Below are 27625 nucleotides of genomic sequence, written 5' to 3' on the forward strand. Positions count from 1 at the left end.
GCTGGTTAATACTGTCTTTATGGTGAAGAGTGTAGCGGTGTAGAGGTCAGAGTTGAATGTTTGACAGAAAGCTAAATATGGATTCCATATTTCATGAGAAAGTAGGTGTAAATGTTTAACACATGACATTTAACTGCACTCGCGTTTATTCGGAGAACGTCGGGGCATGTGTCGAAGACTTATTTATCATTGTTATGTAGTCGTTGTATAGGTTTTTGTGTTTATGTATGACAGTATTGTGGTATAAATTGCTAAAATGCTAATTCACTTGCTAATAATTTACTGTGTCAAGTTTCATAAATCAAAAAGTGACATCTTAGGTTACTTTTCAACGGCTTTATTTTTGTTATATTTCATAATGGACAGGCCCAGCCAAGCGATCTATTGTTGTAGAGGAATATTCAGACTAGTTGTTTGGGTTGTTTACGTTATTCAGGAAGCTGCATGTTGCCCATAACTACTCATGTATAACTGCTGGTTTAGCATCTTTAACCCTCTCTAAGCTAACTAAGTTGCTACAAATCTTTAGAAATTTTACGTGATACTAGTAAGCTACGTTTCTAGGGGTTTTAACATGGCCAATCTTTTGTTTTGCAGCAAGAGGGCTCCTTGTGTGCCCAGCACTGCCTCAACAACCTTCTACAGGGTGAATATTTTACTCCTGTAGATCTGTCCTCTATTGCTCATCAGCTTGACGAAGAAGAGAGGATGAGGATGGCAGAGGGCGGTATGGCTAGTGAGGCGTACAGGACCTTCTTACAGGTGAGAATTGATGTAGGGCAGTTATTACTGTAGTTTATTGAAGTTGACAACAAACTTTCTGTGGATTTATTCCATTTATGTGTTCATAGCAACCATCTGGGAACATGGATGACAGTGGGTTCTTTTCAATACAAGTAAGTCTACATGTTCTACCTTTTTATTACAGCTACATAACAAAATAACCATATCCACTACAAGTCCACCACTTGCCTTTTATGTCATCTGAATTTCCTAGGTGATTAGTAATGCTCTACGAGTTTGGGGCTTGGAGCTAATCCTTTTCAACAGTCGAGAGTACCAAAATCTAATGATAAATCCAATGTGAGTTTGCAGTTTCAAGACATAATTGTGTAAGGGCTTAACCTGCATTCACATTTACAGCTTAAGCTAATGCTTACTTTCATGTTTCAGAAATGAGAAAGCCTTCATTTGCAACTACAAGGAGCACTGGTTCACTATACGCAAACTCGGACAGCAGGTTTGAGCACTTTTTTAAACATATTTCACAAACATCCCATACAACTTGATTTACCAAATATTCTTATTATTTTTATTACAGTGGTTTAACTTGAATTCACTGTTGACTGGGCCAGAACTTATATCAGACACATATTTAGCTCTTTTCCTTGCACAGCTGCAACAAGAAGGTATTGTTAAACTGATGTATATACTCACAGTATTTTTAACTGTTGAACTGCAGAAAGGATAACAGAAAGTACATTTGCGCAGGATATTCCATATTTGTGATCCGAGGAAATCTCCCAGAGTGTGAAGCAGAGCAAATTCTTGGAATTATGCGGGTCCAACAGCAGCAACGGCCCAGGCTCATTGGAGAGGATGAGGCCCAGACAAGTGCTGGGTATGTGCAGCTGGTGCAGTATCATACTTTATGTTTTTGAGTTACTTAAAATAAATTCTTTAATTAGTTGTCACAAATAAACAGTCTTATTTTACTGTGAGCAGCAGGTCAGCTGCTGTGGGCCAGACAGGGGTGAGTTTTGGTGCGGACGATGAGGTTGTCGATGAAGATGAGGAACTGAAGAAAGCTCTAGCACTTAGCAGACAAGACATAGATGTGGAAGATGAAGAAGCTGATCTCCGACGGGCCATACAGCTCAGCATGCAAGGTAAAGGATGAAGTCATTCAGAAGCTAAGTATTATAAAAGCGAGTGTAAAAATCACCAAAATAACTGATTTTGTTGAACCTTTTTTTAATGTATACTTGTATAAAGTATTTGACAATTGTAAATATTAAGTTGTGAATATTTCAATTTTGTAGGAGCAGTGATGAGTAACAGGTCTTCAGAAGTGGGAAATATAAAATCAGCATCTCAGGCTGCAGGTAGTGCTACTGGGGGACAAAAAGACAGCCAGAATGAGACACTTACAGCTGAGGAGCTGAGGAAAAGGAGACAAGCCTACTTTGATCGGTAGGAACAACTGAACTCTGTAAAGCTTTTTAACTCTTACAGAATAAATCATTAGTCCTACAGCAAGTGAACTGAACCTCTGTGTTGACTGTTCAGACAGCAGCAACAAGCTCAGCCAACTATTCCTCAACAATCAGACACACATTCAATAGGCAACTCAGGTAAGCAGATTTGAATTAAAAAATATGAAAATAGTAGCACCTTTATGATTAATTTTATTTAATGCCATATCTAATAATGTTATTAGATATCGACATAAGCACATTTCCTTTTACTAGGATCAGTAAACACTGGCTCTGAGGAGGACCAACAACAACAGCCAAGCCAGTAAAGTTGCGAAAGGTTTACCTGTTTGTTTACCAGCGGCCTGGATCGGAAGCCCCTCACAGGGGTAGCTTTGCTCCCTCCTCTAACCTTTTGCACATGCAAACATAAGGACAGTCAGCAGGCTGACACGTGGTTTCCCCCTGTGAGTTCGCTGACAGGCCACAAAGAAGAGAATGACGACGGAGAAAAGGCAGCATTTTGTCTAATCTGACTCAGTGAAGCACTGAGACAGAGAAAAGGGTGGCCACTGACTCAAATAGACTCATGATGCAGTTAATTCAAGTTTGCAATTGCCTTTTAACCATGGCGCCTTCAGTGTCTGTTGAATACTGTTTTTATTCTTGTCTCCTTTTTTCTGAAACATGGACATGAGGAAAGAAATATCATGCAAAGGGTGTGTTCACTTGTCTGAAGGTGAAAACTTGCTGAAATCCACATGAGACCAATGTTTGACTGTAGATGAAGTCTTTATACATGACAGAACCTCTTGCCTTTGTTTTGGATTTGAGTTTGTGGAACACACACCCAACCCACCAGAAAACCTTTACAGTTTTAATGTAAGTTCATGACTTCTAAATGCATTGGACTGAAACATCTTTCAGCCACAGCACTAAAATGTGTGGGTTATTTATTGCTGGAATCATCACTGATGGGTGATTTCCTGAGGGTTTTACAGCAGAAACTGTTTGATGATATCACATTGGTTTTCCTTTTAGTATTCAAGTTAACATAGCACAATACAAACACAATTTAGGGGTGTTTAGTCCAGTTTAAACTATTATTAGGTTATCCATAGTTTTTCCATTCATTGTCTATATCTTGATATATAATGAGTAACAAGAAAGTAATTGGTACACTGTGACACTAATGATGGATCAATAATATGGCTTATTTTCCCTGTATCATCACTTAAACCCAATAATATGTCCAAGTAGTCTTCCAAGCAATGGGTTGACTTGTTAGTTTGTCTTTTTTTTTTTAGTATTTGTCAAGAAATATTTAGAGAAGTTGTGAAGAAAAACTGGATTATTTCCCCTATAGACACACCCCTTCAGAACTAGTTGGTTCTTTTACTCCTGCATGTTAAAGCCCATAAGTACATGTTTAATTGCACTGATTTGACTTGTTTTATATTCAAGTAATATGACAAAGGGTACACAGGTTTGCATTAAGGTTACCACTGGTCAAAGATGATGCAAGTCATATGTTGGTCAATCATCTTTACAAATGATAGAGGAAATTATTAGTGCCCATCGTATCAGTTCCAACCAAAATTCCAGAGATAAGCCCAACATAAATTCTGAAATGTGTTTTAGTTCAAATTCCTTTGAAGAGTTTTTTTTTCTTTTCATTGTGTTTACCTATAACGTCTTTACAATCTCTCAGTTATGTTTCTCTGCAAGAATCTGCTTCTATTTTCTTTTGGTGAACGGACCACGTTACAGCACTTAACATGTATGAGAAGTCATGTTTTCTGGAAAGGGTGAGCATTTAGTGTGGATATATCTAAATGGCTCCAAAAAAAGTAGAATGATTTATTCCAAGTTGGGTTTGCTGTGGGGTAAGCTTTCCAGGAGGATTCATTGTTATTTTGTTCATTATGATCAGCAGGACATTTTCTGTTTGGAATGTCCTTCTGTTAGAGTTTCAGTGTTGGCAGCTGGGATTTTAATCACTGCATTATTTTCATTCACTGCTTTCTTACACTAAGTACTAATTTGTTTTTCTTTCATGGTGGCACAACACTTTTTGATTTAGTATGGTTACTGTTTCAGGATTAAAGTGTCTTTCACTCCTAATCTTTTTCATGGCTCATTTTTTTAATTGATGGTTTTAGTGACAAAATCAGCCCTGGAAAATTGGTCCAGAAAGTATTTAGATAAATACTTTAAAAAAAAAAAAAAAAAAAGATAAAAAGCTTTTGTATGTTGTGCTTAAAGATAATCAGAATTATCCAATGAACATTTTATTTTCAACATTATACGGTGAACAAAATCCTACACATTATCCTGCTTGTTTGCAACTATAGATTATAATGAAAAGTAATAGTTGCTCTAACTAAAATAAGTAATTCTACAGAGTAGAAAACCCAACCCTTTGCTTGATTATATCAGCTATGACATCACCAGTACCCCAAATAAGCAGGAGATGCTGGGCAACTAAACAGTCCTGCATGGTGGATCTGAACAAAGGAGATTACCAGTTTTAGAAAATACGGTAAGTATGAAGGTAAGTGAAACTGTAAGAAATGTTCATTTTAATTTGCTCCTCTCTATTTATGTAAACGTTGGCAGGGTGCTGTGCTAATGCAGTGGTATATTTGACTAAATGCAAGCCTGTAGAGAATAAAATGGTGCTGTGAGATGTGAAATGAACATGTAAGGGGACAGTGATGAGCAAAGGGGAGTTCTTTGTTCCATGTGGTTAATATATAACCATCAGAGCACACTTGCACTTTGTTTCCCCAAATAATAGATGGAGTTTTCAGAGACCATCTAGCCCAAGCTGAAAGGTAAGCATGACAGTTAAACTTGGAAAGTTTTATTTCACTCAAAACTTAATTAAATCTAACAGTGGTTACATGTGTAGAAAAATTACTTTTATATGCGATATAATCTGTATCTATACAGCTGTGTGTTTTAAAGATTTTTACATCTTTATATTTCAGGTTGTCCTCCCAAACCTTTCTGGATTTAAATTACAGCGCTACACAAAATGAAAATGGCATTTGTGTTCATTCTGACTTACTTGTGCTTGCCTGCTCCTGTCCATCAAGCAACACTTCCAGATGCCACCATCTCAGACCTCTCCTACAAAAACATCGACTTTGCCATGAACCTTTATAGAAAAATATCCAGTTCCCATGACAAGAACATCTTTTTCTCACCGCTGAGCATCTCTACAAGTTTTGCTTCTCTCTTAATGGCTTCAGATGGCATTACACGAGAAGAAATTATGAAAGGACTCAACCTGGAGCAGCTGGAGATGACTGACCAGCCAGAACGTATCCCAAGACTTTTTCAACTCCTTCATGAGAACATCACACAAAACGGATCTCTGATAGTGGACCAAAACATGGCTCTCTTTATCCGCAAGCAGTTTGAAGTAGAGAGGATGTTTGAAGACAACATGAAGAAGTTTTTTCACGCTGACATCAAAACTGTAGACTTTGCCAACACAAAACAGAGTGTCCTTTCTATCAATGATTACATCAAGCAGAAAACTAAGGAAAAGGTTAAAGAGATGATTTCTACCTTAGCTGATACAACTCAGCTCCTGCTAATCAACACTATTTTCTTCCAAGGTAAGTTGAATCCCTTTTGCTCATTATTTGTAAATGTCCCTTTGCCCTGTAGTGTCAACATGTAAGCTAACAGTGTTATCCTTTCCACAGGAGCCTGGCAGATGCCTTTTAACCCCAATTTGACTGAAAATGCACCCTTTCACATTGACAACTACAATATTGTACAAGTACCTATGATGTTTAAAGAGGCCAAGTTCTACACAATGGAAGACATTCCTCTAGGAGCCAGGGTGCTTAAGCTTCCATACCAAAAAGGCATTTCCATGCTAATCCTGCTGCCAAATAAAGACATGGACTACACCGCCATCGATGAAGAAATCACTGCCGAGAGGTTCCTGAGCTGGATCAAAAAGCTGCAAAAAATGTGAGTTGAAGAATTAGTTTATTTATTTATTTCGGTTGTGTTTTTGTCTATTTTCAAAAAGAAGTTTAAAAGATTTCTTAAGAGAGATGCTGTGAGATGCACCTGGATGCTAAAATGCTAGTTTTCATTTTGATGCTTTTGCCTGCATCATGTCTTGTTGATAGGAGACTAGAAGTTAACATGCCAAAATTCACGATGAAGTGGGCCTATTCTCTGCACAATATCCTACCAGACATGGGCATGAACAGTCTCTTTAGTACTTCAGCCAATCTGACAAGGCTCAGTAAGGATCAAGGCCTCACAGTGTCAGAGGTTAGTTTTCAATTTCACCATGTTTTAGCATCATATGTGATTGATCAAAGCTGTTCATTTCAAGGCTTTCATCGCCACTGTTAAATTTCCAGGTGCTGCACAAGGCTGTGATTGAAGTGGATGAGACTGGGACAACTGCAGCAGCTGCAACCACAACTGGCATCATTCCTTATTCCCTGCCGAGGCTGTTCACCATCAACAAGCCATTCTTCTTCTTCATATACCACGAGGACACAAACGCTCTGCTGTTCATGGGCAGGGTGATTGACCCCACCACAAACTAGTCATCACCCCTGTTACTGTTTGAGTTGAACGTGGCTGATACACATGATACTGTGTATACCCAGACAAAGCTTTTCTCTTTTATTTCTAAATCTCAGATTAGTTTAAAATGTTTGTTTTGTTTTTTTCTGTGACCTGCCTTTCATTCTTTGTTTGTTTTTAATAATTTCACACCAACACTAAATGGGGGTATGCTTATATTTCATAAGAACTTTGAACATATATACAAAAAATGATAGTAATTAATAATTTCTTTCCAAAGAATGAACTATGCTTGTGATGGTATATGTCAGATAAAAAAAGGGGCTGTAATGATTTGGAACAATAGATAAGAATAAAAGTTATTGAAATTATTGACCACTGTCTTATACATGAGCCACAAACAATAGTTTAAGTATCCATTGACATATAGATTTATAAACCACGTTACAAGTTAGACAGTTCACTAACAGTGCTAGAAATATAATAAGATTACCTATACCTGACTGTGAAAAATACAGCTGTATAAAATACTTTTGAATTAGTATAATTCTATTAATATGGAAGCTGTTGCACTTCACTGCTGTGGATTGAGATATTTTTAAACCTAAAAGAGAAAAAGCTGTTACATTTATAAATAAACCAACAGACAAATGCAGAGGAATAAAAAATACCTGCTTAGATTTTAAAACCCTTGTGATTGTTTACAAATCCCAGAACTGTTTAGGCCCAAAATATATCTGTGATATGTTCAGAGAGAACATAAACCTAGCAGAGCTCTTAGATCCTAAGACTCAGGTCAAGTAGTCCAGGCAGATTCCAGACTAAACACAGAGAAGCAGCATTAAGCTGTTGTGCTGCAAATGAGTGGAACAAACTGCCAGTGGAAATTAAACTTTCACCAAATCTAGACACTTTTAGATTCAGGTTAAAAACTTTTTTTTTTTTTCATGCGTCTATGCATGAAATCTGCACAGTAACCTTTAACTTATCTTACTTTTAATAATTTTAATTTAATTTGTGGTTTTATTATGATTTTATTGTGATTTTTGCTGTTTGTTGCTGCCTTTTACTACTTTTTCAAGCTTTCTTTTCACCATCTGTAATGCTTTTAATGTAATATGTAAACACTTTAGTATATGAAATGTGCTATACAAATAAAGTTGTTTTGGCTCCAGAGAAGTTCCAGAGTAAAGGCAACTATAAGACTTATTTAAAGAATACAATATTAGTACTTTAAGTATTGATCATTCTGAGAGGAAACTATTGGAACATGTTGAATGCTGGTCTTCAAAACCATTTACAAAGAAACTTGGTTAGAATTGTAGATAAAAATATTTTTTTACAATGACAGATATTTTACTTAATTACAATAGCGCAAACTTATCTACAGATTAAATTGTATTGTATCTTGTAAACATCCTAGTAAAATATACAGCAGCAAAAAAACAATTTGGACTAAAAATAGAAAACAATCAAACAACACACATGGCAATCATTACCTCATTATGTATGTTCATTTTTTAAAAATAATTTTCTCTAATCGTAGTTTATCTGTATTGTATAAACGTGTTACGATAACAAATAAAGTTTTTTCAAACCACGTGATCAGCACTGTCATGGCTGCTCCCCTGTTTCATGCGTGGTCTTAGCTTCGACTGATTGTAGTTTTATGTGTGGAGAAATTACATCAAGTAAAGGTAAACAGTGGTTTTATTGTTTGTGTTGTTGTAGATATGTTCTATAGATTATTTTACAAGCTACTTCTATTAATTATTACGTAATTCTTAGCTACATCAAACATCGTATTGTACACGTGCGCGTTTAACCACTCTGTTAGGAAATACCCCACATTGACCGTCGTTTTGACTTTTACTGACACTGCTTGTAGGAAAATGAAGACGCATAAGATGAAATCCAGGAACAACCGTGTCTCCTCTGGGCTAAAGAAACCCCTAAAACGGAGTATCAACACAAGAGGCGACTGGAAAGCTGTTGAGCTTGATCCAAGTCTCTTCTCCGAGGAAGGTTTGGAGGGTTTGGTGTGTTTCGAAGAGCTGACAAATTACTGTATGGTTGACAGCAAGAAGGCTGCAGCAAAAGAATTGAAGACAGAAAAGAAAAAAGCAAATAAACGAAAAGTTTGCGAGTCCGAGGATGCTGGAGAGAAGGGAAATGCGGGGAGCAAAGAGGAAGAGAAGAAAGCTGAACCAGCCAAGAAAAAAGCCAAAAAGAAGAGGAAAAATAAGAAAGCAAAAGAATCAGTAAAATCTGATGATAATAGTAAAGAAGACTTGGTAGGAGAGGATAAACGTCCCAGTGAGGAGGGAGAACATAATGAGGTGGCAAATGAAGTCACTGCTAAAGAGTCATCTGAAATCTTTCAGAATAACACACAACCAAGTGAAAAGCAGAAAGACAAGAAGAAGAAAAAGAAATCAAGGCAGCAGACTGATAAGACTGCAGTCACAGAGGAGCAGCCACACCTGGAATCTTCATCAGTGAAAGAAAAATCCAGTCAATATAAATTGCCAAAGCCCCCCAAAAAGCAGGCAAAGAATTGGACAAATGCAGCACTCTCTGGTTCAGATGACAAAAATTCTGATGTGAGTGCTTGGAAGGACCTGTTTGTTCCCTCTCCTGTGCTGAAGGCTCTGAGCAGTCTTGGCTTCAGTTCACCCACACCAATTCAAGCCCTGGCTTTGCCTCCAGCTATCAGAGATCATATGGATATACTGGGGGCAGCTGAGACTGGTAAGATAATTTCTATGTTATTGTCTGGTTTTTGATTCACAATATTTATTTATTTATTTTTTTGCAAAACGTCCTTAAGTAAAGCTGGTGTATTGGTATTGCAGGCAGTGGTAAGACATTGGCCTTTGGTATTCCCATGATTCACACCATCCTGGAGTGGAAGAACTGCCCAGAAAAAATTGTTGATGACAACACAGAACCAGCCTCGGAGGACGTAGGCGAGTCCACAACAGAAGGTGACCAAGATGGTGATGTGGAGGCATCAGAAGAAGAGGATGAAGGGCCTGCGAATCAGATTCAAGAAGACTCTGCTGAAGATGAGCATGACATTGAGGATGAAGATCAGGATGTGCAGCTTGGTTGTGTTAAAGTGGTTGAACATGCAGAGTTTGATTTTGAAGACAAACCTGCTTGTGACCAGAATCGACCTCTCCTTGGATTGGTTCTCACTCCCACCAGGGAGCTGGCTGTTCAGGTCAAACACCACATCGATGCTGTGGCTAAATTCACTGGTAAGTTCGGTTGTCTGTCCCTCATGAGCATAACACAACAACCAGAAAGATAAACACGTAAGACACATTAATAGCAATGCATAATACAATACATACAGAGTAGGAAAGAGAAGCCACTTTCAGAGCTTCGGCAACATGGTCAAGTAAAGCAAAATGTTAAGATGTACACACCAGGAACAAACAAAGATGTGCAACAGTTACTCTTTGGGCAGTCATGTCAGTGGCAATATCATTAAGTGCTAATCCTTATGGTCTCTGAGGTTATCAACCATGCATATTATGAAGAAAGCATCACTGAATCAAAGTCAAATCCACAGTGCAAGAGCAAGTCAATCATATTACATAATTTTTCTGCATTTCTGTGTTTCAGATATCAAAACAGCCATAGTGGTTGGTGGAATGGCACAACCAAAACAAAGGAGGATGCTAAAACACAGGCCAGAGATCATTATTGCCACTCCAGGCCGGTTATGGGACTTCATCAAGGAGGGACATCCTCATCTTCTCAACCTCCGACAGCTTAAGTACGTCAAAATCCATAGTTTTGTATAGGAATCATCAAATTTTATATGTCTGTTTGAAAAATATTTTTCAAGTATGTAAAATATGGTGGCAGATATACAAAAAAGTCCAAGTGCAGTAAACTGTTTAGTTGTACATCAGATGAAGCATCACAGAAAAAAAGGCAGCTCTTACTAAGTTGCTAGTTTTAGTACATTTAAATGGACCTTATGTATTTTATACAAGCTCCCTTTGTGAATTTGTAATGATTCTGATTTAACTGATCATTTTTTAGACTACATTTTGCAGTGCTCTGCAGTTAAACCTAATTATCATAATGCTGACAAAGGTTCCTTTTTTCCACCGCTTCATTCTTAGCACCGAGGGCAGATTAATTAACAGAAACAGCACTTAGTATAATGAAATACAGTTTCTAGCCTCTAAAGAGAGTTTTTATTTTTCTCAGCGCAGCACAGTAAAATAGCTTAAATTAATATATTAATGATTTTAATCATCCTGCCGTATTTTCTTATTTAGTGACCACAGTTTGGCAAAAAGCATTATTGGTTTCAAATGTGTATTATTAATTGTCCATTAGTATTAAAATAAAAACAAAAAGCCAGCACCAAAGCACATTTTTAAAACACCCAATTCCCACCTACACTGATGGATTGTTGTCACAGATAAAAAAAAAAGGAATACAGATTGTTCAGAAAGGCTCTTTTTGTTGCTTTTTTTTGTAGGATTTTTGTGCTGTTTTTTTTATTTTTTTTACTACTTTTGGTTATGTTTTTCATTCAGGTGTTTGGTCATTGACGAGGCCGATCGCATGGTAGAAAGAGGCCACTTTGCAGAGTTGGAGAATCTGCTGGAGATGCTGAACACCACACACTTTAATCCCACCAGGCAGACTTTTGTGTTCTCTGCCACTTTGACAATGGCTCACAGCCTTCCCACCCGCCTCCTTCAGAAGAAGAAGAACCTAAATAAGATGAGCAAACTGGAAATTCTGATGGAGAAGGTGGGGATTAGGTCCAAACCCAAAGTCATTGACCTCACCAGGAAGGAAGCCACTGTGGAGTCACTGACTGAGACACAAATCCGCTGTCAGAAGGACGAGAAGGACTTCTACCTGTATTATTTCTTGCTTCAGTATCCTGGGCGCACCATGGTGTTTGCCAACAGCATCGATTGCATCAAGAGACTGAACTCTCTGCTCATTATCTTGGACTGCACTCCTCTGCCTCTACATGCCAACATGCACCAGAAACAACGCCTCAAAAATCTGGAAAGGTTTGCTGAGAGGGAGAGGTGAGTCATGCACACATTTTGAGTATTTGTTTTTATTTGGATTTAATCCAGTAAAAATGTGCCTATGATGAAATATAAAAGAACCTGTGTGGGCTATGAGCTTGATGATTTAATCAGATATGGTTACAAAGTAATTTTCTATATTTATAGGGTAACTTTACTACAAGATTTTCTAGTTGTTGCACCCAGTGGGTGTTACATGCTCGTTTTAATGGAAATTGCTGCTCATACAGGTTTTACAGAGGACAAAATATCATGTATTAATTCTTTAGTAGTTCTATAGTGTAACATTTGACCTTAATGTTTGTTTAAACACCAAAAAACATCACATTTTGAAACTTGTATATTTAAACCTCAAATACTTAGCATTACTATTGATTCCGTGTTTTCTTTAACTCAAAGTAAAGTTGCACAATTTTCATTCACAGTTGTGTTCTTCTGACGACTGATGTAGCAGCAAGAGGACTGGACATCCCCGATGTTCAACATGTTATTCACTACCAGGTACACTCTTCAACAGCTGCAGCAGTTGTTGACTGTCAGTTTCTCACAAGTGGTTATCTGTGTGCAAAAGGCATCAAACGGTCCCATCATACACTAGAGGTTATGAGCTAACATTACACAGTCCTCAGCTGTAGCATGGATATTGCGTTACTCCTATCAAGTTCTGTTTTGTACATCAACATTAATAGGGTTTAAATTAATTTACAGCATATATTTATTTGGAGACATACAGCTGTGGCTTTGTTAACTGCAGCTTTTCTGCTGTATTTTCAGGCATAATGTATCCAAATTCTGACCTAAGTACAAAGATGTCTGAAAATATTTTTATTTGTGCACATCAGGTTCCAAGAACTTCAGAGACTTATGTCCATCGGAGTGGCAGAACAGCAAGAGCCACTAAAGAGGGTCTCAGCTTGCTGCTGATAGGCCCAGATGACGTTATGAACTTCAAAAAGATTTACAAGACTCTCGGAAAGGATGAGGAGCTTCCTGTGTTCCCTATAGAAGCCAACTGCATGGAAGCTATCAAGGTGAGTTCATCAGTCACAGCATCTGTCCAAGCACCCACTTCCTGGATGCCCCAAAAACTGAAGATCTTTATAAAGAGTTAATCTCTATAGACCCGCCATGTTAAAATGCCCAAAATTTGCAGCAGACATTCACATTTAATATAAGTCAACTCTTTAAAATCTGTTAAGACAAAGAGATAAGAATAATAAAGAAGGGTGGCGGCTCCTAGTTTGAATCATGATGAAGAACAGATGTAAAACTCAAAATGAGTTACATTACTATCATCACTTCCATACGGTCTGTAGTTGTTTTATGTGACAATGTGTAAAGGTACAATGGTAAAGTTGGCCACAAAAATTACTTCAGATGCCAAGCACAGTTGTGAATTGGCAATGTCCGCCAGTGGTCTTTCATTATATTGTTACCTATGGTGACAGCAATATAGGTAACCGCTTCAAAATTATGTACACGTGTACTGTCTTCCTCTGTGTGCCTTTTAAGGCATTACTTTTCCCAAACAGCACCTATCAAACAAAGCTGGTACTGCTCAGAGGGTTTTCATTTCACACACATTCAGAGACACCATAGTTAAAATGGTGGCAGAAATAAACACTGTTTTTATTTATTTATTTTGTCACATTTGATTTTGTTATCTGCAGCACCTTTAATAGTGTACTGTTGAATGTGTGACTCAACAGGAGCGAGTAAACCTGGCCAGAAAGATAGAAAAGATCGAGTTCTACAACAGCAGAGAAAAGCAGCATGACTCCTGGTTCAGAAAAGCAGCAGAAGCCCTGGAGGTGGACTTGGATGATGATCTTCTACTTGGTAAGACCAATGTCACCATAGCTGTTGTCATACAAATTAAATGAGTGAAATTAAAACAGACTGAGTAGATAAAAATGTCTGTCGACAGGTGGTGCAAAAGACGAGGAGGCTGACAGAGGGCAGCAGAAGATGGTAAAGGGGATGAAGAAGCATTTGAAGCATTTGGTTTCCCAACCTATATTCAAGAATGTGATAAAGACCAAGTACCCCACTCAACTGGGAAAGCTCCCCCTTCCCATGATCCCTCGTGCAGGAGTGGAAAGTGCCCTGACCAGAGTTTTGGTGCAAAAGAACAAACAGAAGTTAAAGAAAAATGTTCCACCACAGCGAAAGAAGCAGAAGACAGAAAAGCAGAAGTGACACCTTTATGGAAATGCAAAGTGATGCAGGCTCTGTAGCCGGATTTTTCTATTTGCTAAATTTATGTAAAAACAATTTTAATCAATTCAAATACTTAATGCAAATTATATTGCATTTTGGATGCTGTTGAATCCCTATAAAATGCAAGATTTTATAAAGGTCTTCTTTCCCAAGTGTCTTTAAAACCCATGTTGTATTTATTCTGCTAAAAAGTTTCAATCCCCGAGTAGAGCTGAGTTCCAGTAGACTCCTGGTCAGAGTTGAGGTTGTTGGTAGAGAATATTATAGTGTGACATTTGGTAGAGGAGATGCAGTGATGGTTCAGCACCCTCTGGAATGATGTAGTGAGCAAGCTGCTGTTCATCAGTCTCCATAGAAACGATGTGGATGCCGATGTCCAAAGCCTGTGTCAGGGCCAGGATGTCCACATGATCGCACTCCATTGCCATAACCTCCACTTCCTGAGTGAGAACATAAACTTAGTGTTTAATTTTATATTAAGCAAAAAGATTAAAAAGTATCACTAGATGGCAGGAAAACATTACTAACCTGATGACAGTAGACTTCTAGATCAGGTGCCTCCACAAAGTTGCAAAAGAAGTCTGTGTGGATTTGTAGGTGTGCTGAAGTGAGCAGCCTGAGATACTGTACCACACTGTCAGAGACTACCTGCTCATTGAAGAGCATGAACAGCGTGTTTTCCTTCTCACCAGCCTGGCACTGCTCCACAACATTTACAACCTGCAGTGAAAATAAAACAATAAGGTCCTCTCACATTTTCCATCATTAAAACTCTTTTCAAAGTAATGCTTTTGTTTGGATAATTATTAGTTCTACTGCAAAAGTTTACAAGGTGCCACAGCAAGTCCAACTGGTTTTGACTGACAGCACCTGAAACCAGATCATATAACTTTGTTTTTGTTTTCTTTCCTCAAAATATGATTAACTGACTAACACAGTTTTAACTATTTACAGTAAATAATATTCACATAATAGTGGGGAAGGTTGTACTTTCAGTATCTAAATGGAGTTGCAGTTCAAAATTTGGATTTATAATTAAACTAAAATCAGTCAACTATTGATAAATTATTTCCCATTCAAATGAATGTGATTGTGGTGCTTCTGTAGAAATAACAGTTACCTGACTTAAAAACGACCTAGATTAAGATCTATAATCAAATGCTGTTGTCAAAGGAAGTGTTTTATTTACAGTTTTTAGGTGATGGTTGAAGGTGCGCTCATCGAATCCTGCAGAAGCCAAAATTTTGCCGCTTTGGATGATCTTGTCCCTGAATCTGATATTAAACCAAAAAGCACACATCTTCTTATTCAATATAACTTAATATTAACCAGTTAATGTTGTTTATTCCCTGGAAAGGATAAGTGGGAAAAAAAACATATATATGTATGTGAGAAAGAGAGAGGGGTGGCCACATTGCTGACAAATAACCTCTGTAAGGCCCTGGAATTGTGAAGGACTGACTCCAGGTGGGCGAAACAGAAAGCTCTGTAGAGGCAGTTCCCGTCGCCGCTTACTTTTCTCACTGCGCAAAACTGGCTGAGTAAATCCTGAGGAGGAACAAATGGTTTGGTCATTATTAGGCAGTGGCCCCAGTGAGTTCAGACAGATGTAATATCTCTTGATTGCCTACTTTGCGTTTGGCACTCGGGACATCCTCTGGGAGCAGCAAAGAAATGTCCTCTTTGCATGAAACGAGGCTGCCACCCTCCATCTGTCGAGAAGACAAACGGCTTCACTGTCCGGGAGAGCAAACCCCGGTTTCAGGGGCTGTCAGGCCCTTCAAGAACGTCACGTACCGTCACATTTCAACAGTATAGAACAAACGTGAGAAAGCGAAGTTACATTTTAGCTAAACATGCGTCAGAAGGTGAGAAGACGCTTTCGCATTTTGGTCCCACTTTGTGAAAACCGGATGTTTGCGGAATACCACGTGCGTGCTTGTGTTAAAGGGACAGTACAAGTTTGTAGTTTTTAGACTGACGTCATACCGTAGAAATTGGGGGAAATGTATTTAAAAAAATGTTACAGATAAATAATGCGTTATTATTAAAGAAGTAAAATTAATAATATGTTATTTTTTTAACTGTATGTGTTGTATGTCCATTAATAATATTATTTATATTAATATCCATATTTTGGAGAAGTGGAGCTCATTTAAAATAACAAAACATACTTTATTATTATTATTTTTTTGTCTTAAAGTTGTGGAAGTATAAATTCTGGACCACAACATACCTCAGGGAATAAAATCAACAGGAGTCATTATTTATCTTGAGTTGAGAAAAATTAAACTTTGTTATCTATATTTAAAACAACACAAACACATAAGTGGCTTTAAGGGCTCAGCATAACTCTAATACTATACTCCCAAAATGTAGCAAGAACATTTGACATTACAGGTTTGATTGAGGACACAGCAGCAGACAAACCAGATTATTACGTAATCTTTAGAAAGCCACATTTCTCACTGATATGGCTTAATGTGCTTTGCTCTGCCACTATGATGGGGTCAGAGCTGAGTATTACTGCTGTTTGTCTGTGGTAACTTGTGTAATAAAAAAAAATGTGGTAGATACACAACAGGATATGCAAAATGAAGCATTTTAGCAAGATTTTCCCATCGAAGTTTTTCCAGTAGAACAATTTAATTCTTTTAACTGGCCTATATTAACTGTATGTAGTAGGTGAAACACAACTTACCTCAAAGTATCCCCTCCTCATCTTAAATGGCAAGTTGTTCACTGCTAAATGAGGAAGGGAAGTGCATTAAACTCCACTCCATTGTTTTCCTGGTTTACATCAGAACTACTCCCTATTTCACAGCATTATTTGAGTATGAGTATTTTATTTAAAAAGAAAAAAAAAACAATAATTACATTACAATAATATTTGTGAAGTTTGGATTACCTGAGAAATTTCAGTACATTAGTTGTTTCCACTTCAGTTTCAGTTCTACTTGTGGCATTACTTGATGCATAGTACAGGTGTAGTCTGATCATGATACGGTATATGATTTCAAATAATAACAATATGATGGTTGCTAGTATCAAAAAATTCTACCACCACACAATTTTGACCCAATTTGATTCAGAAGCCAGTGATCAATGTAAGACAATACTACAAGCTGATTTAAAACATTCACATCCATTCATGTCAAATCTTAAAAACCAACTATTTATATGTTTTTACCCTTTTATTTGTGAGCTCAATCACACATTTAAATAATTTAGTTTTAAATTTTCACACAATGCAAAAGAAAACTGAAAGGATACATTTCTATTTTTGTACTTTAAAGCAGGATAAATTGCAAAATCTTACTCCTGTTTAGTCTTAAAAATATTTTTAGAATTTACTTATTGTAACTAGGGAAGTATAGTCTAATGTTATCATGGTTACACACCACACCCTTGAATATACACATTTTCCTCTTCAAATCAAAATCAGAAATTTAAGTTTTTAGAATAAAGCAAATATAAATGATTCCAAATTCTTGCTCAAGAGAGTCTTAAATGATCACTGTATCAAAGCTGAATCTAAGTTTTCAGTTTGGATGGACTAATAGTTCACTAATAACTGAAACGTTGTAGATTAATGTATTGTCACAACCTTAATGCATTGCCGTTTTAAACACCGGGAAATTGTGGTTGAAAATGACCACAAAAGTATTTAACAAAACATTCTTCTCACAATCTTCACCTACCAAATTTTTCTACAGCTTTGAGTCACATTTCATGTCAACAAGATGTAACACTGAAAAACACAATAACAATACCATCAGTTAAATAGCTCACTCTTTTTACTGACTTTACTTTAGCTTTTTATATGTGTTTTACTTCCAAAGCTTTTCATTGATGCCCTCCATCTCTTGTCTGTCACAGCCGCTGTACTTGTGACTGCAGAGGCTGACCCCATCAGTCTCTTCACCCTCCTCTCTGTGTCAGCCTTGTCCAAAATGCACTCCTAAAATAATTGTATAGTCATGAACTGGTAAAACAAAGCAGTGCCTATTATATGAATGGCAGTAATTAGCTAATTACCTTCACCATGTCTAACATTGTCAGTACATTCATACTTTCCAGTGGTCCATAAGCTGGGAGGTAGCACTGCTGTGCGAGGTTGTTGATAGCCATAATCAATCTTCCCACCTCTTCAACCTGCAAGTAGAGAGGTAAACAATGATAAACATGGCAGTATATCTTTATCATTAAAATCATAATCATGATAGCGTACTTTCTCTCTGGATACACCTTGCTCCATTAGCAAGTTAACTTCAGCCTGCTTGTTCTTCTCTTTGAGGGTTTCTAACTCACTCTGCAGTTCTGACAGCTCCTTGTTTGCCATCTAAAAAAATAATAATAATTTAAGCATTGTGATATGAAGAAATGCCAAACAAAACATATTTTAGTCTATGTCTGACCAGTGTTTTAATGTTGTGTTCTGGCTTCATACTCCGCAGTAGTTGCTGACTCTGCTCCACCTCTGCTTCCATTTGCTCCAAACGTTTCAGCAACTCCTGATGGGTAATAGATAGGGTCTCGTGGCGCCAAATGATGGGCATAACCAAAGATTCATTCCCGTTATTGCGGTAAACTGGAAAGAAATTGTAGTTTGGATCATCATATTGTAAATGTGGAATTAACAGAGTAGCACAAACAGAACAAGCTCATGGAAAAGTTCAGCTTTGAACTTACTGCTGGGGAGATAATCTAGGGTTCTCATCAAGAAATCCTCAAAGATTTTGTTTTTCACCATCCTCTCCTTTAAACGTTCCTTTCTAGGAGATTGAGATGTTGTAAAGCCAAGGTTTAAAAACTGACTTAGTGAGAAATAATTGCTTTTAAATTTTCACCTGACTCTAAGTTGTTTCAGCTGTTCTGTCAAGTCCTCTATCTCTCTCTGTTTTAAAACATTCTGCTCCCTTGTAGTATCACACTTCTTCAGAGCTCTATGTCGCTTAACTTCATTCTCGGCTACGAACTTCTCAAATTTCTTTACCCTTTCTTTATCCTGGAAAAAAAAACAGCAAGCGCATTAGGATTGTGTCATATGTGTGTCATGTTAAATGTCCATGAAACACAACAGCTCTCACTTTTGGAAGGGGTCTCAACTCACCTGTTGTTGTTGTTTTTCTAGCTCAGATCTTCTATGAGCCAGGTCCTCCATACAGCTCTTAAATTGTTGCCGTTTGAGTGCGAGCAGAGTGTCCACCTCATCAAGCTCTGCCCTTTTCCTAACAACCATGGTCTTTTTCAAGGTATTTACTCCAGCCTCTAGGATCCTGCTAGTCTTCATGTGAAAAATATAAACGTTTAAGCTTTCAGAAAGATCACCAATTACTTTATATGAAACTTCTTTCATACCAAACAGCATCAGGTTTTTTAATGCTGCACTATAATTCTGCTATTGCAACAAACATTTTCATATCTCAGTAGGACTGATGTTTACCGATGTTTCGTCATTGCACTAATGTGACACCTCACCACTGCACATCAAACTGGGTGAGGCTGCTATATAAATATGGTTAAGTCTTTTTCTGTTATTATTATTATTATTATTTACTATTTATTGTACATACTGTTTTTTGTATTTTGTCTTTTATTTAGCTTATTGTTTAATGTCTCTTTTACTTTGTGTTTGAGCTGCTGTAGCAGTGAAATTTCCCCACTGTGGGATCAATAAAGGATCTCATCTTATCTTAAGATATATGAATTATATAACTAATTCACAGACAACACATACACATTTTGTTTTCTTATTTTTATTGTATAGTTCATTCGTCTTACCCTCGGGACAGTAGAGATATAGCTGTCAATGTCCTCTTTTCTCTGTCTGAATTGTAAAAAAAATTATGTTAATAAAAGTCCAGTTCACTAAAAATATTTATTTATGTAACTGCAGTCTAAGGCTGAAAAAAAGAAAGAAAACACCGGCCTACCTGGTTTCCTCCGGCTGTGTCACAAAAATGTTTTGCATTGCTTTTTCCACCTTAGGTTTTGGACCAGAGTCCCTGTGGAAAATAGGAAGAGACGAAGTCGTCATGTTTCCAGCAGGTAGGCTTAAATGTTTCGCTAGGAGTGAAAACTTTTAATTCCAAAGCGCGAACTCTCAGGAAAACGTTCGAGGGTCTTTTCCCGACGTCTTCATGGAATTGTGGAGACGTTGCCTAGTAACGGCAAGCGACAAACCGAGAATGCGCCGACATAGTTTATGCGTTGTCATGGTAACTGCAGGAGAGGTGGTTCTGGACGACGGACAAGCGGAATCGATAAGAGGTCGTCAGACGTCCGACAACAGGAGAAAAATGCTCTCTCTGGCCTGATTATCGCGAACCTTGAATCCAGACCTAAACACCATTTGGGCTGCTAAGCCAGGAAGTGATCAGTTAGCAAACTCAATCAGAGCTGGCTTGAGAAATTTTTACTGATCTGTAGACTTTGGTCCTGTGATGCAACTCACAACTCTGAACATTAAACACCCAGAGAAATAAAAACGCATTGCAGATAAGAAATATAACAGAGAAAGTTTTGGGGGGAAACAGTGGAAAACAATAAAATGTGCTAAATTTCCCATTTTCCAATTTGGCAGTCATGTTTTGTTTTTATCGCGGTTTTCTTTTTGTATGTCCTCATATTTTGTGAAATGGTGTAGACTTTTGATAAGATTGTTTTACTTAGTCTTATTTGTTTCTCACCCAGTGCCACCAAAAAGGCTCACAAATCTTTTTGTTGTCCAATTGCCAAACGTTCACTATGATTGAATTCTCAACTTTGAATAATACCTTAATTCACGTTTATCATTACTGATTAGTTATACATTCATTCATTCATTCATTCATTCAGTTAGTTAGTTAGTTAGTTAGCACAGGAGACTTATCCATCTTCTCATATATATGTGAACACTGGTCTATAATATCATCTGCATATATTATTATTCAGCTATCATATTGCACAGGGAATAATTAGTGAGTAAATAATTATCAGCTTTGTATTGAGGCAAGTTATCATGGGAAATCATGTATAAAACCCAAATTAAATGTGTCAATTTGTTGGTTTATATAAAAATATTATTATATGGACACAAGACAGCAGGAAAGCCACAGATTGTAATTAATGTTAGGCTGTTAATATAGGCCATTTTAGCTTGGATGGGCTTCTGTTTTATGTCATCCCAACGTCTTTTGTGATCTTAACAGTGAAAGCCAGGAAGAATCCTGCTGGTGAACATTTTACCTGTTCTTTGTTTGTAATGCCTTCTGTGCAGAAGGCTCATTCCAGGAATTACAGGAATTTTGGCATGTTATGTAATGGTTCACTGGAAATGTGTCTTGCAAAGGCGTGAGTTCTACCAATGTATTTTCTAGTAAATGTTCAAGAAAAGCCTTTAATCACCTTGTCAATCATAGAACAGTGGTGTTACATTCTGAACTAAAATATCATATGAACTTTTGGACTTTTTTAGATGAAACACTGGCATAAAATTAATTTTTATTTTGTTTTGTTTTAAAATAAAAAAAATAATTACAGTTTTTTTTCCCTTGTTCAACAAATATATTGTATGTTTGCCTCAGAGTTATTCTGTGCAGCCTACTTCCTCCATCTGTTAATGGGTTTGTTTGTTTGTTTTAGGCAAAAGCAAGTTCACTTCCAGTTTCCATACAGGAAGTTTGTTGTTTTTTTCAAAAGCGTTTCTGAAGAAGTGGTTGTGAAAGAATTATCTGTTGTAATTGCATTTTTTAAAGCACGTTTTCACTCCTCACTATGTGGTGCTCCTTTTAAAAGGCAGCAGAACAGTTTGGATGTTGTGGTTCTCAGACTAAAATCTCTTCCAGTGATGATTGCTGTTAGCAGACCCAGGTCTTTTTACCACTGGCTGAGCAGTAACAGACGGCCTATCTGCTCCTTGACTCAGCACACGTCAGTTAACACCAACACGAACATCCTCACGTGAGTAAAGGCTGTACGTGGCTATATTATGTTTTACAAAACTGTACTCCATTACCAACCAGTAGCCAATTCAAATGCAAATTCTTAGTAAAAATGTATGCCAAAAAAGTTTAATGTGTTTCTTTTAAATCTTGTCCACGATTATTGTTGTATCAGTTATGTGTTGCAGATGTCAGACATGGAACAAACACACATGTCAAACACACATGGAAAAAAGCAACTGAGTGTGAAGTAAAAGTGCAGTTTCCTGTCAGAAGAAACACAAAAAGCTTTTTACATAACCCAGAAGCATGCAGATTTTCTGGTTATACTCCTGTAAATATATTTTAAATATCTGCTGATGTTCACTGATGTTACTTTTAAGTTCCTGTAGAAGCCGCAGGTTTGCGTCTGATCTGTCACACACAAAACACTCCCTCTTGTGGAGAAACCGCAACCCATTTGAATGGCTGAATGGGGTATTTTGCATCCAGAAATGTTAGTCCGGTTAAATGAGTTGTGCACATTTCCTCATTGGTGAACATATTATCATAACTATCAAATGTTTTTTTCTGTAATTGTGTCTGCTGTCATTCAAGTACTTCCTCAAATGTAAATGAGTTCACATGCGAGTCTGTGGACTTTAGAGAAGTCGGTGCGGAAATCGCTTAGGCTTTTAAGAAGAAGAGATGACTCATTGATGTGTTTTCTATCTTTTAACTATTTTACGCATGAAATCTAGTTGCTTAATATGGAAACCAGCCAATGAAATAAAGCTCCTGGGGGGGGAAAAGCACAGACCGAGATATCTTCAGTGCTTTTTTGCCTTATCTCAGGATGTCCGATGCTTTTGACATATATGGATGCAGCCCGTCAGCCGCCGCCTGACAGTTCAGTCCCAAAATAACCGGAGAGAACACAGCTGAGTCCCGCTCAGCGCTGCACGCTGCTTCGCCGCCGTCGACACGTTTGGAAATGGAAAAAAAAAACTGGCTAAAAATCAATCACAACCATGACTAAATTTAGCTACTCCGACTATTTATCTCAGTTCTGTAACGCTGGAAGTAAATGTAATCATGTTTTGTCGTTATTACGGGGAGATAGCAGGAGAGGAGACAATCCGAGAGACGGAACGTCAGAACCGGAGTGAGTCTTTTGTTGCTGCTTTTCAAGGAGACTGCACGAGCTCGTAGTGTGTGCGTTTGTTTGTGTGTGTGTGTGTGTTTTGGGGGCTCCCTGTGTGAAAGTGAGGTATTCTATGTAAACATACAAGACTTAAAGCAGGATGTCTTCATGAATCGATCAAACAAGGTCTGAATTATTAAAGGACGAAATAACATCAAGATTCCATAGGTTGAATAAAACGAGCTACATCCAAACGTGCCATCTCCATCTAGAATAACACTTGACTGCATTGAAATGTAATTCATTTAAAAAAGTATATATATATATATATATATATATATATATATATATATATATATATATATATATAGTTTGTTTGTTTAGATATTTAGTTTTTGTTTTTTCACCCCTCCTTTCCAGGGATGTTGACCCAGTAGTCTTTGCCATCAGGAGAGGAGATGTGGAGGCTTTTAATGACCTGGCAACATCCTCTTCTCACAGCCTGCTGAAGGAGAACAAAGATGGGTGGATACCTTTGCATGATGCTGCCTACTATGGACAGACTGAGTGCTTGAGGGCCCTTTTGAGAGGTAATGGCATTCAAAGCATAAATAATGGTCTTAGAGAGGAAAACCATTAAAGTTTTCAGGCACATTTTCAAAATACTAAATGACTCAGCTGGTCTGTGTTATTTATGTGCTCCAGTCCATCCAGGTTCAGTTGACAAACGTACATTACAAGAACAGACAGCGTTGCTGCTTGCTGTGTCATGTGAACACTTGTCTTGTGTACGGTGTCTTCTGGAGTCAGGTGCTGACCCTGACATCTGCAGCAATAACAAAGAAACCCCTTTGTATAAAGGTACTGCTGTAAAGTGTTAGGAAGTAACATCATATAATATATCTGGGATGAAAATGAGATTATCTTTTCTGTTTCTGCAGCATGTGGAATGGAAAATGTCGACATGGTGAATCTTATTCTCTCATATGGCGCCACTGTAAACCAACGGTGTGCACAGGGCTGGACAGCCCTCCACGAGGCTGTATCCAGGAACAACATAGAGATCTGTGAGATACTAATAAGAGCTGGGGCCACAATCAATCCAGCTAATACCTACAGCATTACACCACTCATTGTAGCAGCTCAGCAAGGACAGTTGAGGGCACTCTGTTACTTGATTGAGAAAGGTACACATCTGCAAAATATGCATATGATTTTCAGACCTTGCATCTCCATTTCTTTGACATACAACAAAAATGGCTTTTCAGGTGCAGATGTGAACATGCAGACTTGTGATGGTGTGACGGCTCTGCATGAAGCTAGTAAAAACAGCCACAAGGAAGTTATAGCTTTACTATTGGCTAAAAATGCTGATGCCAACAAACCTAATAACTTGGGACTGCTTCCTCTGCATCTTGCTGCCCAGTATGGACACCATGAGTAAGTTAGGATACTATACCTAAAGTGATTATCATTAGAATTAAAAACACTGCTTAAGATGTAGCATTTGTTTGCTCCTACTGTATTTGTGGCCATAATGAACAATATAGTGGATATTGTGAATGGTTCTAGTCAATACTTTTTGCATTGTTTATCTTCATTTGTTTGTTTCTCTACTGCTTTGTGTTCAGGATTGTGTCCATGCTCATCCCGGTGACAAGTCGAGCCAAGCTCCGGCACAGCTGGATCAGCCCCCTCCACCTGGCAGCAGAGCACGACAGACACACTGTGGCAGCTGTGCTGCTGAAGACAGGTGCAGATGTAAACGCCACTCTGGCCCACAGTCACTCCATCCAGTATGCTGATCAACGAGCTACGGCGCTCTACTTTGCTATTGCCAACGGCAGCACCAAAACAGCAGAGGTGTTACTGAATGCTGGTGCTAGTCTGAGCCTGGATCCAGTCAGTCCTCTGCTGATGGCTGTACGTCTGGGCTACATCAGTACTGTGTCATTGCTGCTGGAGCGAGGGGCAGATGTCAATGCCAGAATCCCATCTTATCCAACAACATTCCCAGCTCTGGTTGCTCTCTGCATGAATAATCTGCCTCTTCTCAAGTTTCTTTTGAACAATGGCTGTGATGCTTTCTCCTGTTTTTCCTGTACTTATGGCAGTGCCCCTCACCCACATCCAGAAAGACCCAATATAAGAACTGGTAGTAATGGATATGCTTTGCAGAATGACAGCATGCTTCCCTTAAACTGCAACGAGCCTCCAGATAGGGCAACACAGGTGTGCAAGAGGAGCAAAAACAGCCGCACATTTCATATTGACTAAAATTTTCATGTTCTGTTCAAGTAATATAGATTTTTCTGATTTCTCATCCTCAGTTCTGTGAGTGGATTTCAACACCAGTTATGTATAAATGGGCAGGACCAATCATAGACTTGCTGCTGGAGCATGTTGGCCATATTCAGCTGTGCAACAAGCTCATACAACTACTCGACAGCAGAGAAGAGTGGCATATTATTAAAAGGAAGACATGTAAGTGTCAGATTAGAATCACAACACTCACTTACATCCCCACAAGGAAACATGCTCTTTCAGTCACTCTTTCACTTCCTCACACAAATACATTTTACAAATGTGCAAATGAACATCCTCCTTATCTTCTGTCTCATCTTACAGTGTCACCACGTCCACTCCTGCACCTCTGTAGATTAAGGATTCGGACCCAGATGGGAAGAGACAGACTGAGATCTATTATAAGCTTACCTCTGCCAAACAGACTCATCAAATACCTGAACCTGGCTGACGGACTTTAAAATGAACATCAAGCAATATAGTCCTCAGAAACATGACTAAATTTATCTTTAATATTCTTTTGTGTGTGTGTGTGTGTGTCTGATGTCTTGAATGTGTAAGTGACCCTCTCATATAAATATCTATTTATACTACACATGATGTGACAATGAGACCCTTTAATCTTTAAGATTGTTGTTTTAAAAAAAATCTAGTGCTCAAAAGCTCTTTAGGAAAGTTGAATTGTTTATTTAAAAATCAAGTCATTGTGTCAAATGTACCTATCAAGCATTACTGACAAGGAGGCAATTTTCATAGTTGAAAGAAAAAAAAACTAAGACAGGATGTTTGGATTTATGTGCATGACTTCCTTTTGAACCTAAAAAAAGAAGAGTCATTCTCTGCTGACAACTGAAACCTTTCAACTTACTGTCAGTTTTCAGATAGCAGGCTTGGAAGTGAAGCTGGTGAATTTATTGAGCAAGTGCAATTTAGTCCTTTAGAATTAAACGACAAAAATAGATGCAGCATTCCATTAAGTGCTTGAGAAAGTCTTTTAAAATGCCAAAAGAGGAAGTTGCTGTCTAAACCAAATGAACATAATTAGTCCTATTAACACGTTGCTGTGTGGTGACTTCAACTGGCTGATTAAATTAATCCAAACACACTGAAAATTGGTGACTGAGCTGTGGGTTTGGTCGGTATAGGTTTGACCACGACGTGTGTGTGAATTGTTTGTCCATAAGGATGCTCAAATCTCTCTGACTCAGTTCCTGCCGTCTTGCTCCACAGTCCCAAGGGTGGATGGGGGACAACAATGTGACTGTGGAGGACCTGGTGTCCGTGGTACTGGAAGGGGCAGCAGCCGCAGACACTCACTGAGTGGCGTGAGGTCAGATCCAGTTTCAGCGTCTCTTTATCCGTAGAGGTGCGCCGACTGGACGCAGACATCATGACCTTTGCGTCGTCATCGTTACTCCTTTTCCTCTTTTCGCTTTCACTGTCCTCAGATTGGACCACTGGGTTTCTTTTCAACCCCAAATACGAGATCTCCCTTTTAGGTTTGGTCAGCTTTGGCTCCTCCCAAAATGAAGCTGGAAGTTGGCGTTTCCTCATGGGCACCTGCTCCACCGCGCTCCCCACGTTTCCAACATCTTGCGCAGCAGAGCTGGCCTTGACTGGCACCGACACACTCTGATGGACGGCCCCGACCGCTTTCGCGCACTTGTAGTCCGCAGATCTATACGCGTGGCATCTTGGGACTCTGGAGTACTTTTGAGAGAAGCGTTTAAGTTGTTTCTGCAAATATTTCCGGTGATCCACGGAGCGCCTGCACGGAGCAGATTTATCCAGGGCCGCCTTGATGTCGCTGGATGCCAAATTTACAAAATTAAGCAAAGTTTTGACTTCACTGTCTGCATTCGCCATTTTTTTTTTCTTTTTCTTTTGTGTTAATCTTTACTTAATCCATGTTTTTACACTATATGTAACATAATCCACCGCCAAGATCTGAAAAGATAAAAATCTCATTAGACTTTGCATAATTGGACGCAAGAGCAATTTTTTGATAAAATATCAAAATGGTACTACAATTATTTCTTAATTGACTTTTTTTCACTCACCATGAGTCAGGATTTCTCAAATAAGTAGTCCAAGATCAAACTTCCCTCTGGACTGCAGGAGCACTTCAACAAGTTGAATGAATATAAACTCCTTGTAGTTATGGTGCTTTCCTTGAACCAATCAGCGACCCCAGGCCCCTGACAAAGCTCC

At 38.2% G+C, this 27625-nt stretch overlaps 7 protein-coding genes across 10 annotated transcripts; 4 read left to right on the forward strand and 3 right to left on the reverse strand.

Moving 5' to 3' along the window:
- The first annotated feature begins 19 nt into the window (after window positions 1-19).
- Window positions 20-3851, forward strand: atxn3 (ataxin 3). Its single transcript, XM_041971923.1, has 11 exons — window positions 20-101; window positions 598-762; window positions 852-896; window positions 998-1083; window positions 1174-1240; window positions 1322-1409; window positions 1492-1621; window positions 1726-1889; window positions 2043-2193; window positions 2290-2354; window positions 2472-3851. The coding sequence occupies exons 1-11, from the start codon at window positions 57-59 to the stop codon at window positions 2522-2524; spliced, it is 1059 nt and encodes a 352-aa protein (XP_041827857.1). The 5' UTR covers window positions 20-56; the 3' UTR covers window positions 2525-3851.
- Window positions 3852-4928: 1077 nt separating this feature from the next.
- Window positions 4929-7135, forward strand: serpina10b (serpin peptidase inhibitor, clade A (alpha-1 antiproteinase, antitrypsin), member 10b). The gene is made up of 5 exons (XM_041971922.1): window positions 4929-5032; window positions 5189-5824; window positions 5915-6188; window positions 6353-6500; window positions 6593-7135. Exons 2-5 carry the CDS (start codon window positions 5236-5238, stop codon window positions 6782-6784), a joined length of 1203 nt encoding a protein of 400 aa, XP_041827856.1. The 5' UTR covers window positions 4929-5032; window positions 5189-5235; the 3' UTR covers window positions 6785-7135.
- A 1221-nt stretch (window positions 7136-8356) lies between these two features.
- Window positions 8357-14848, forward strand: ddx24 (DEAD (Asp-Glu-Ala-Asp) box helicase 24). Its single transcript, XM_041971921.1, has 9 exons — window positions 8357-8461; window positions 8653-9515; window positions 9620-10027; window positions 10398-10551; window positions 11330-11839; window positions 12268-12343; window positions 12685-12873; window positions 13552-13681; window positions 13770-14848. Exons 2-9 carry the CDS (start codon window positions 8657-8659, stop codon window positions 14039-14041), a joined length of 2598 nt encoding a protein of 865 aa, XP_041827855.1. The 5' UTR covers window positions 8357-8461; window positions 8653-8656; the 3' UTR covers window positions 14042-14848.
- On the reverse strand, window positions 13442-15982 carry LOC121631194 (ubiquitin thioesterase OTUB2-like). Its single transcript, XM_041971924.1, has 5 exons — window positions 15694-15982; window positions 15492-15610; window positions 15252-15336; window positions 14591-14782; window positions 13442-14502 (listed from the first exon to the last, which is right to left on the reverse strand). The coding sequence occupies exons 1-5, from the start codon at window positions 15772-15774 to the stop codon at window positions 14296-14298; spliced, it is 684 nt and encodes a 227-aa protein (XP_041827858.1). The 5' UTR covers window positions 15775-15982; the 3' UTR covers window positions 13442-14295.
- A 613-nt stretch (window positions 15983-16595) lies between these two features.
- Window positions 16596-20388, reverse strand: si:ch1073-416d2.4 (coiled-coil domain-containing protein 42 homolog). 3 transcript variants are annotated; one of them, XM_041972035.1, is made up of 10 exons: window positions 19999-20388; window positions 19847-19892; window positions 19176-19349; window positions 18913-19070; window positions 18755-18837; window positions 18481-18653; window positions 18294-18404; window positions 18101-18217; window positions 17897-18023; window positions 16596-16807 (listed from the first exon to the last, which is right to left on the reverse strand). In XM_041972035.1, the coding sequence occupies exons 1-10, from the start codon at window positions 20100-20102 to the stop codon at window positions 16731-16733; spliced, it is 1170 nt and encodes a 389-aa protein (XP_041827969.1). In that variant the 5' UTR covers window positions 20103-20388; the 3' UTR covers window positions 16596-16730. The 3 variants fall into 3 exon arrangements, with proteins under 3 accessions (XP_041827969.1, XP_041827971.1, XP_041827970.1); XM_041972037.1 differs by lacking the exon at window positions 19999-20388 and having other exon boundaries at window positions 19176-19344; XM_041972036.1 differs by lacking the exon at window positions 16596-16807 and having other exon boundaries at window positions 17293-18023; window positions 19999-20387.
- A 1463-nt stretch (window positions 20389-21851) lies between these two features.
- LOC121630684 (ankyrin repeat and SOCS box protein 2-like) lies at window positions 21852-26510 on the forward strand. Of its 2 annotated transcripts, none has more exons than XM_041971098.1 (8): window positions 21852-22006; window positions 23531-23700; window positions 23816-23971; window positions 24052-24297; window positions 24379-24550; window positions 24742-25342; window positions 25441-25594; window positions 25739-26510. In XM_041971098.1, the coding sequence occupies exons 1-8, from the start codon at window positions 21894-21896 to the stop codon at window positions 25873-25875; spliced, it is 1749 nt and encodes a 582-aa protein (XP_041827032.1). In that variant the 5' UTR covers window positions 21852-21893; the 3' UTR covers window positions 25876-26510. The 2 variants fall into 2 exon arrangements, with proteins under 2 accessions (XP_041827032.1, XP_041827031.1); XM_041971097.1 differs by lacking the exon at window positions 21852-22006 and adding an exon at window positions 22667-23131.
- On the reverse strand, window positions 26405-27617 carry LOC121630685 (protein FAM181A-like). The gene is made up of 2 exons (XM_041971099.1): window positions 27475-27617; window positions 26405-27361 (listed from the first exon to the last, which is right to left on the reverse strand). The coding sequence occupies exon 2, from the start codon at window positions 27278-27280 to the stop codon at window positions 26501-26503; it is 780 nt and encodes a 259-aa protein (XP_041827033.1). The 5' UTR covers window positions 27281-27361; window positions 27475-27617; the 3' UTR covers window positions 26405-26500.
- Between the last annotated feature and the right edge of the window lie 8 nt (window positions 27618-27625).

Source organism: Melanotaenia boesemani, chromosome 20 (assembly GCF_017639745.1).
Source record: "Melanotaenia boesemani isolate fMelBoe1 chromosome 20, fMelBoe1.pri, whole genome shotgun sequence".
NCBI classification, from domain to species: domain Eukaryota; kingdom Metazoa; phylum Chordata; class Actinopteri; order Atheriniformes; family Melanotaeniidae; genus Melanotaenia; species Melanotaenia boesemani.

Excerpts from the sequence above, each read along its gene's own strand:
- LOC121631194 (XM_041971924.1), bottom strand. The coding sequence starts at position 15,774 with ATGGAGGGTGGCAGCCTCGTTTCATGCAAAGAGGACATTTCTTTGCTG. Across the intron at positions 15,337-15,491 it reads AATTCCAGGGCCTTACAGAG|ATTCAGGGACAAGATCATCC; the intron begins GTTATTTGTCAG and ends GTTTAATATCAG. Across the intron at positions 14,503-14,590 it reads TAGAAGTCTACTGTCATCAG|GAAGTGGAGGTTATGGCAAT; the intron begins GTTAGTAATGTT and ends GTTCTCACTCAG.
- LOC121630685 (XM_041971099.1), bottom strand. The coding sequence starts at position 27,280 with ATGGCGAATGCAGACAGTGAAGTCAAAACTTTGCTTAATTTTGTAAAT.
- atxn3 (XM_041971923.1), top strand. The coding sequence starts at position 57 with ATGTTTGACAGAAAGCTAAATATGGATTCCATATTTCATGAGAAA. Across the intron at positions 102-597 it reads ATTCCATATTTCATGAGAAA|CAAGAGGGCTCCTTGTGTGC; the intron begins GTAGGTGTAAAT and ends TTTGTTTTGCAG. Across the intron at positions 897-997 it reads GTGGGTTCTTTTCAATACAA|GTGATTAGTAATGCTCTACG; the intron begins GTAAGTCTACAT and ends TGAATTTCCTAG.
- si:ch1073-416d2.4 (XM_041972035.1), bottom strand. The coding sequence starts at position 20,102 with ATGACGACTTCGTCTCTTCCTATTTTCCACAGGGACTCTGGTCCAAAA. Across the intron at positions 19,071-19,175 it reads TAGAAAAACAACAACAACAG|GATAAAGAAAGGGTAAAGAA; the intron begins GTGAGTTGAGAC and ends TTTTTTTTCCAG. Across the intron at positions 18,838-18,912 it reads CTGAAACAACTTAGAGTCAG|AAAGGAACGTTTAAAGGAGA; the intron begins GTGAAAATTTAA and ends TCAATCTCCTAG.
- serpina10b (XM_041971922.1), top strand. The coding sequence starts at position 5,236 with ATGAAAATGGCATTTGTGTTCATTCTGACTTACTTGTGCTTGCCTGCT. Across the intron at positions 5,825-5,914 it reads CAACACTATTTTCTTCCAAG|GAGCCTGGCAGATGCCTTTT; the intron begins GTAAGTTGAATC and ends TCCTTTCCACAG. Across the intron at positions 6,189-6,352 it reads ATCAAAAAGCTGCAAAAAAT|GAGACTAGAAGTTAACATGC; the intron begins GTGAGTTGAAGA and ends TCTTGTTGATAG.
- LOC121630684 (XM_041971097.1), top strand. The coding sequence starts at position 22,998 with ATGACTAAATTTAGCTACTCCGACTATTTATCTCAGTTCTGTAACGCT. Across the intron at positions 23,701-23,815 it reads CTTGAGGGCCCTTTTGAGAG|TCCATCCAGGTTCAGTTGAC; the intron begins GTAATGGCATTC and ends TATGTGCTCCAG. Across the intron at positions 23,972-24,051 it reads AGAAACCCCTTTGTATAAAG|CATGTGGAATGGAAAATGTC; the intron begins GTACTGCTGTAA and ends CTGTTTCTGCAG.
- ddx24 (XM_041971921.1), top strand. The coding sequence starts at position 8,657 with ATGAAGACGCATAAGATGAAATCCAGGAACAACCGTGTCTCCTCTGGG. Across the intron at positions 9,516-9,619 it reads ACTGGGGGCAGCTGAGACTG|GCAGTGGTAAGACATTGGCC; the intron begins GTAAGATAATTT and ends TTGGTATTGCAG. Across the intron at positions 10,028-10,397 it reads TGCTGTGGCTAAATTCACTG|ATATCAAAACAGCCATAGTG; the intron begins GTAAGTTCGGTT and ends TCTGTGTTTCAG.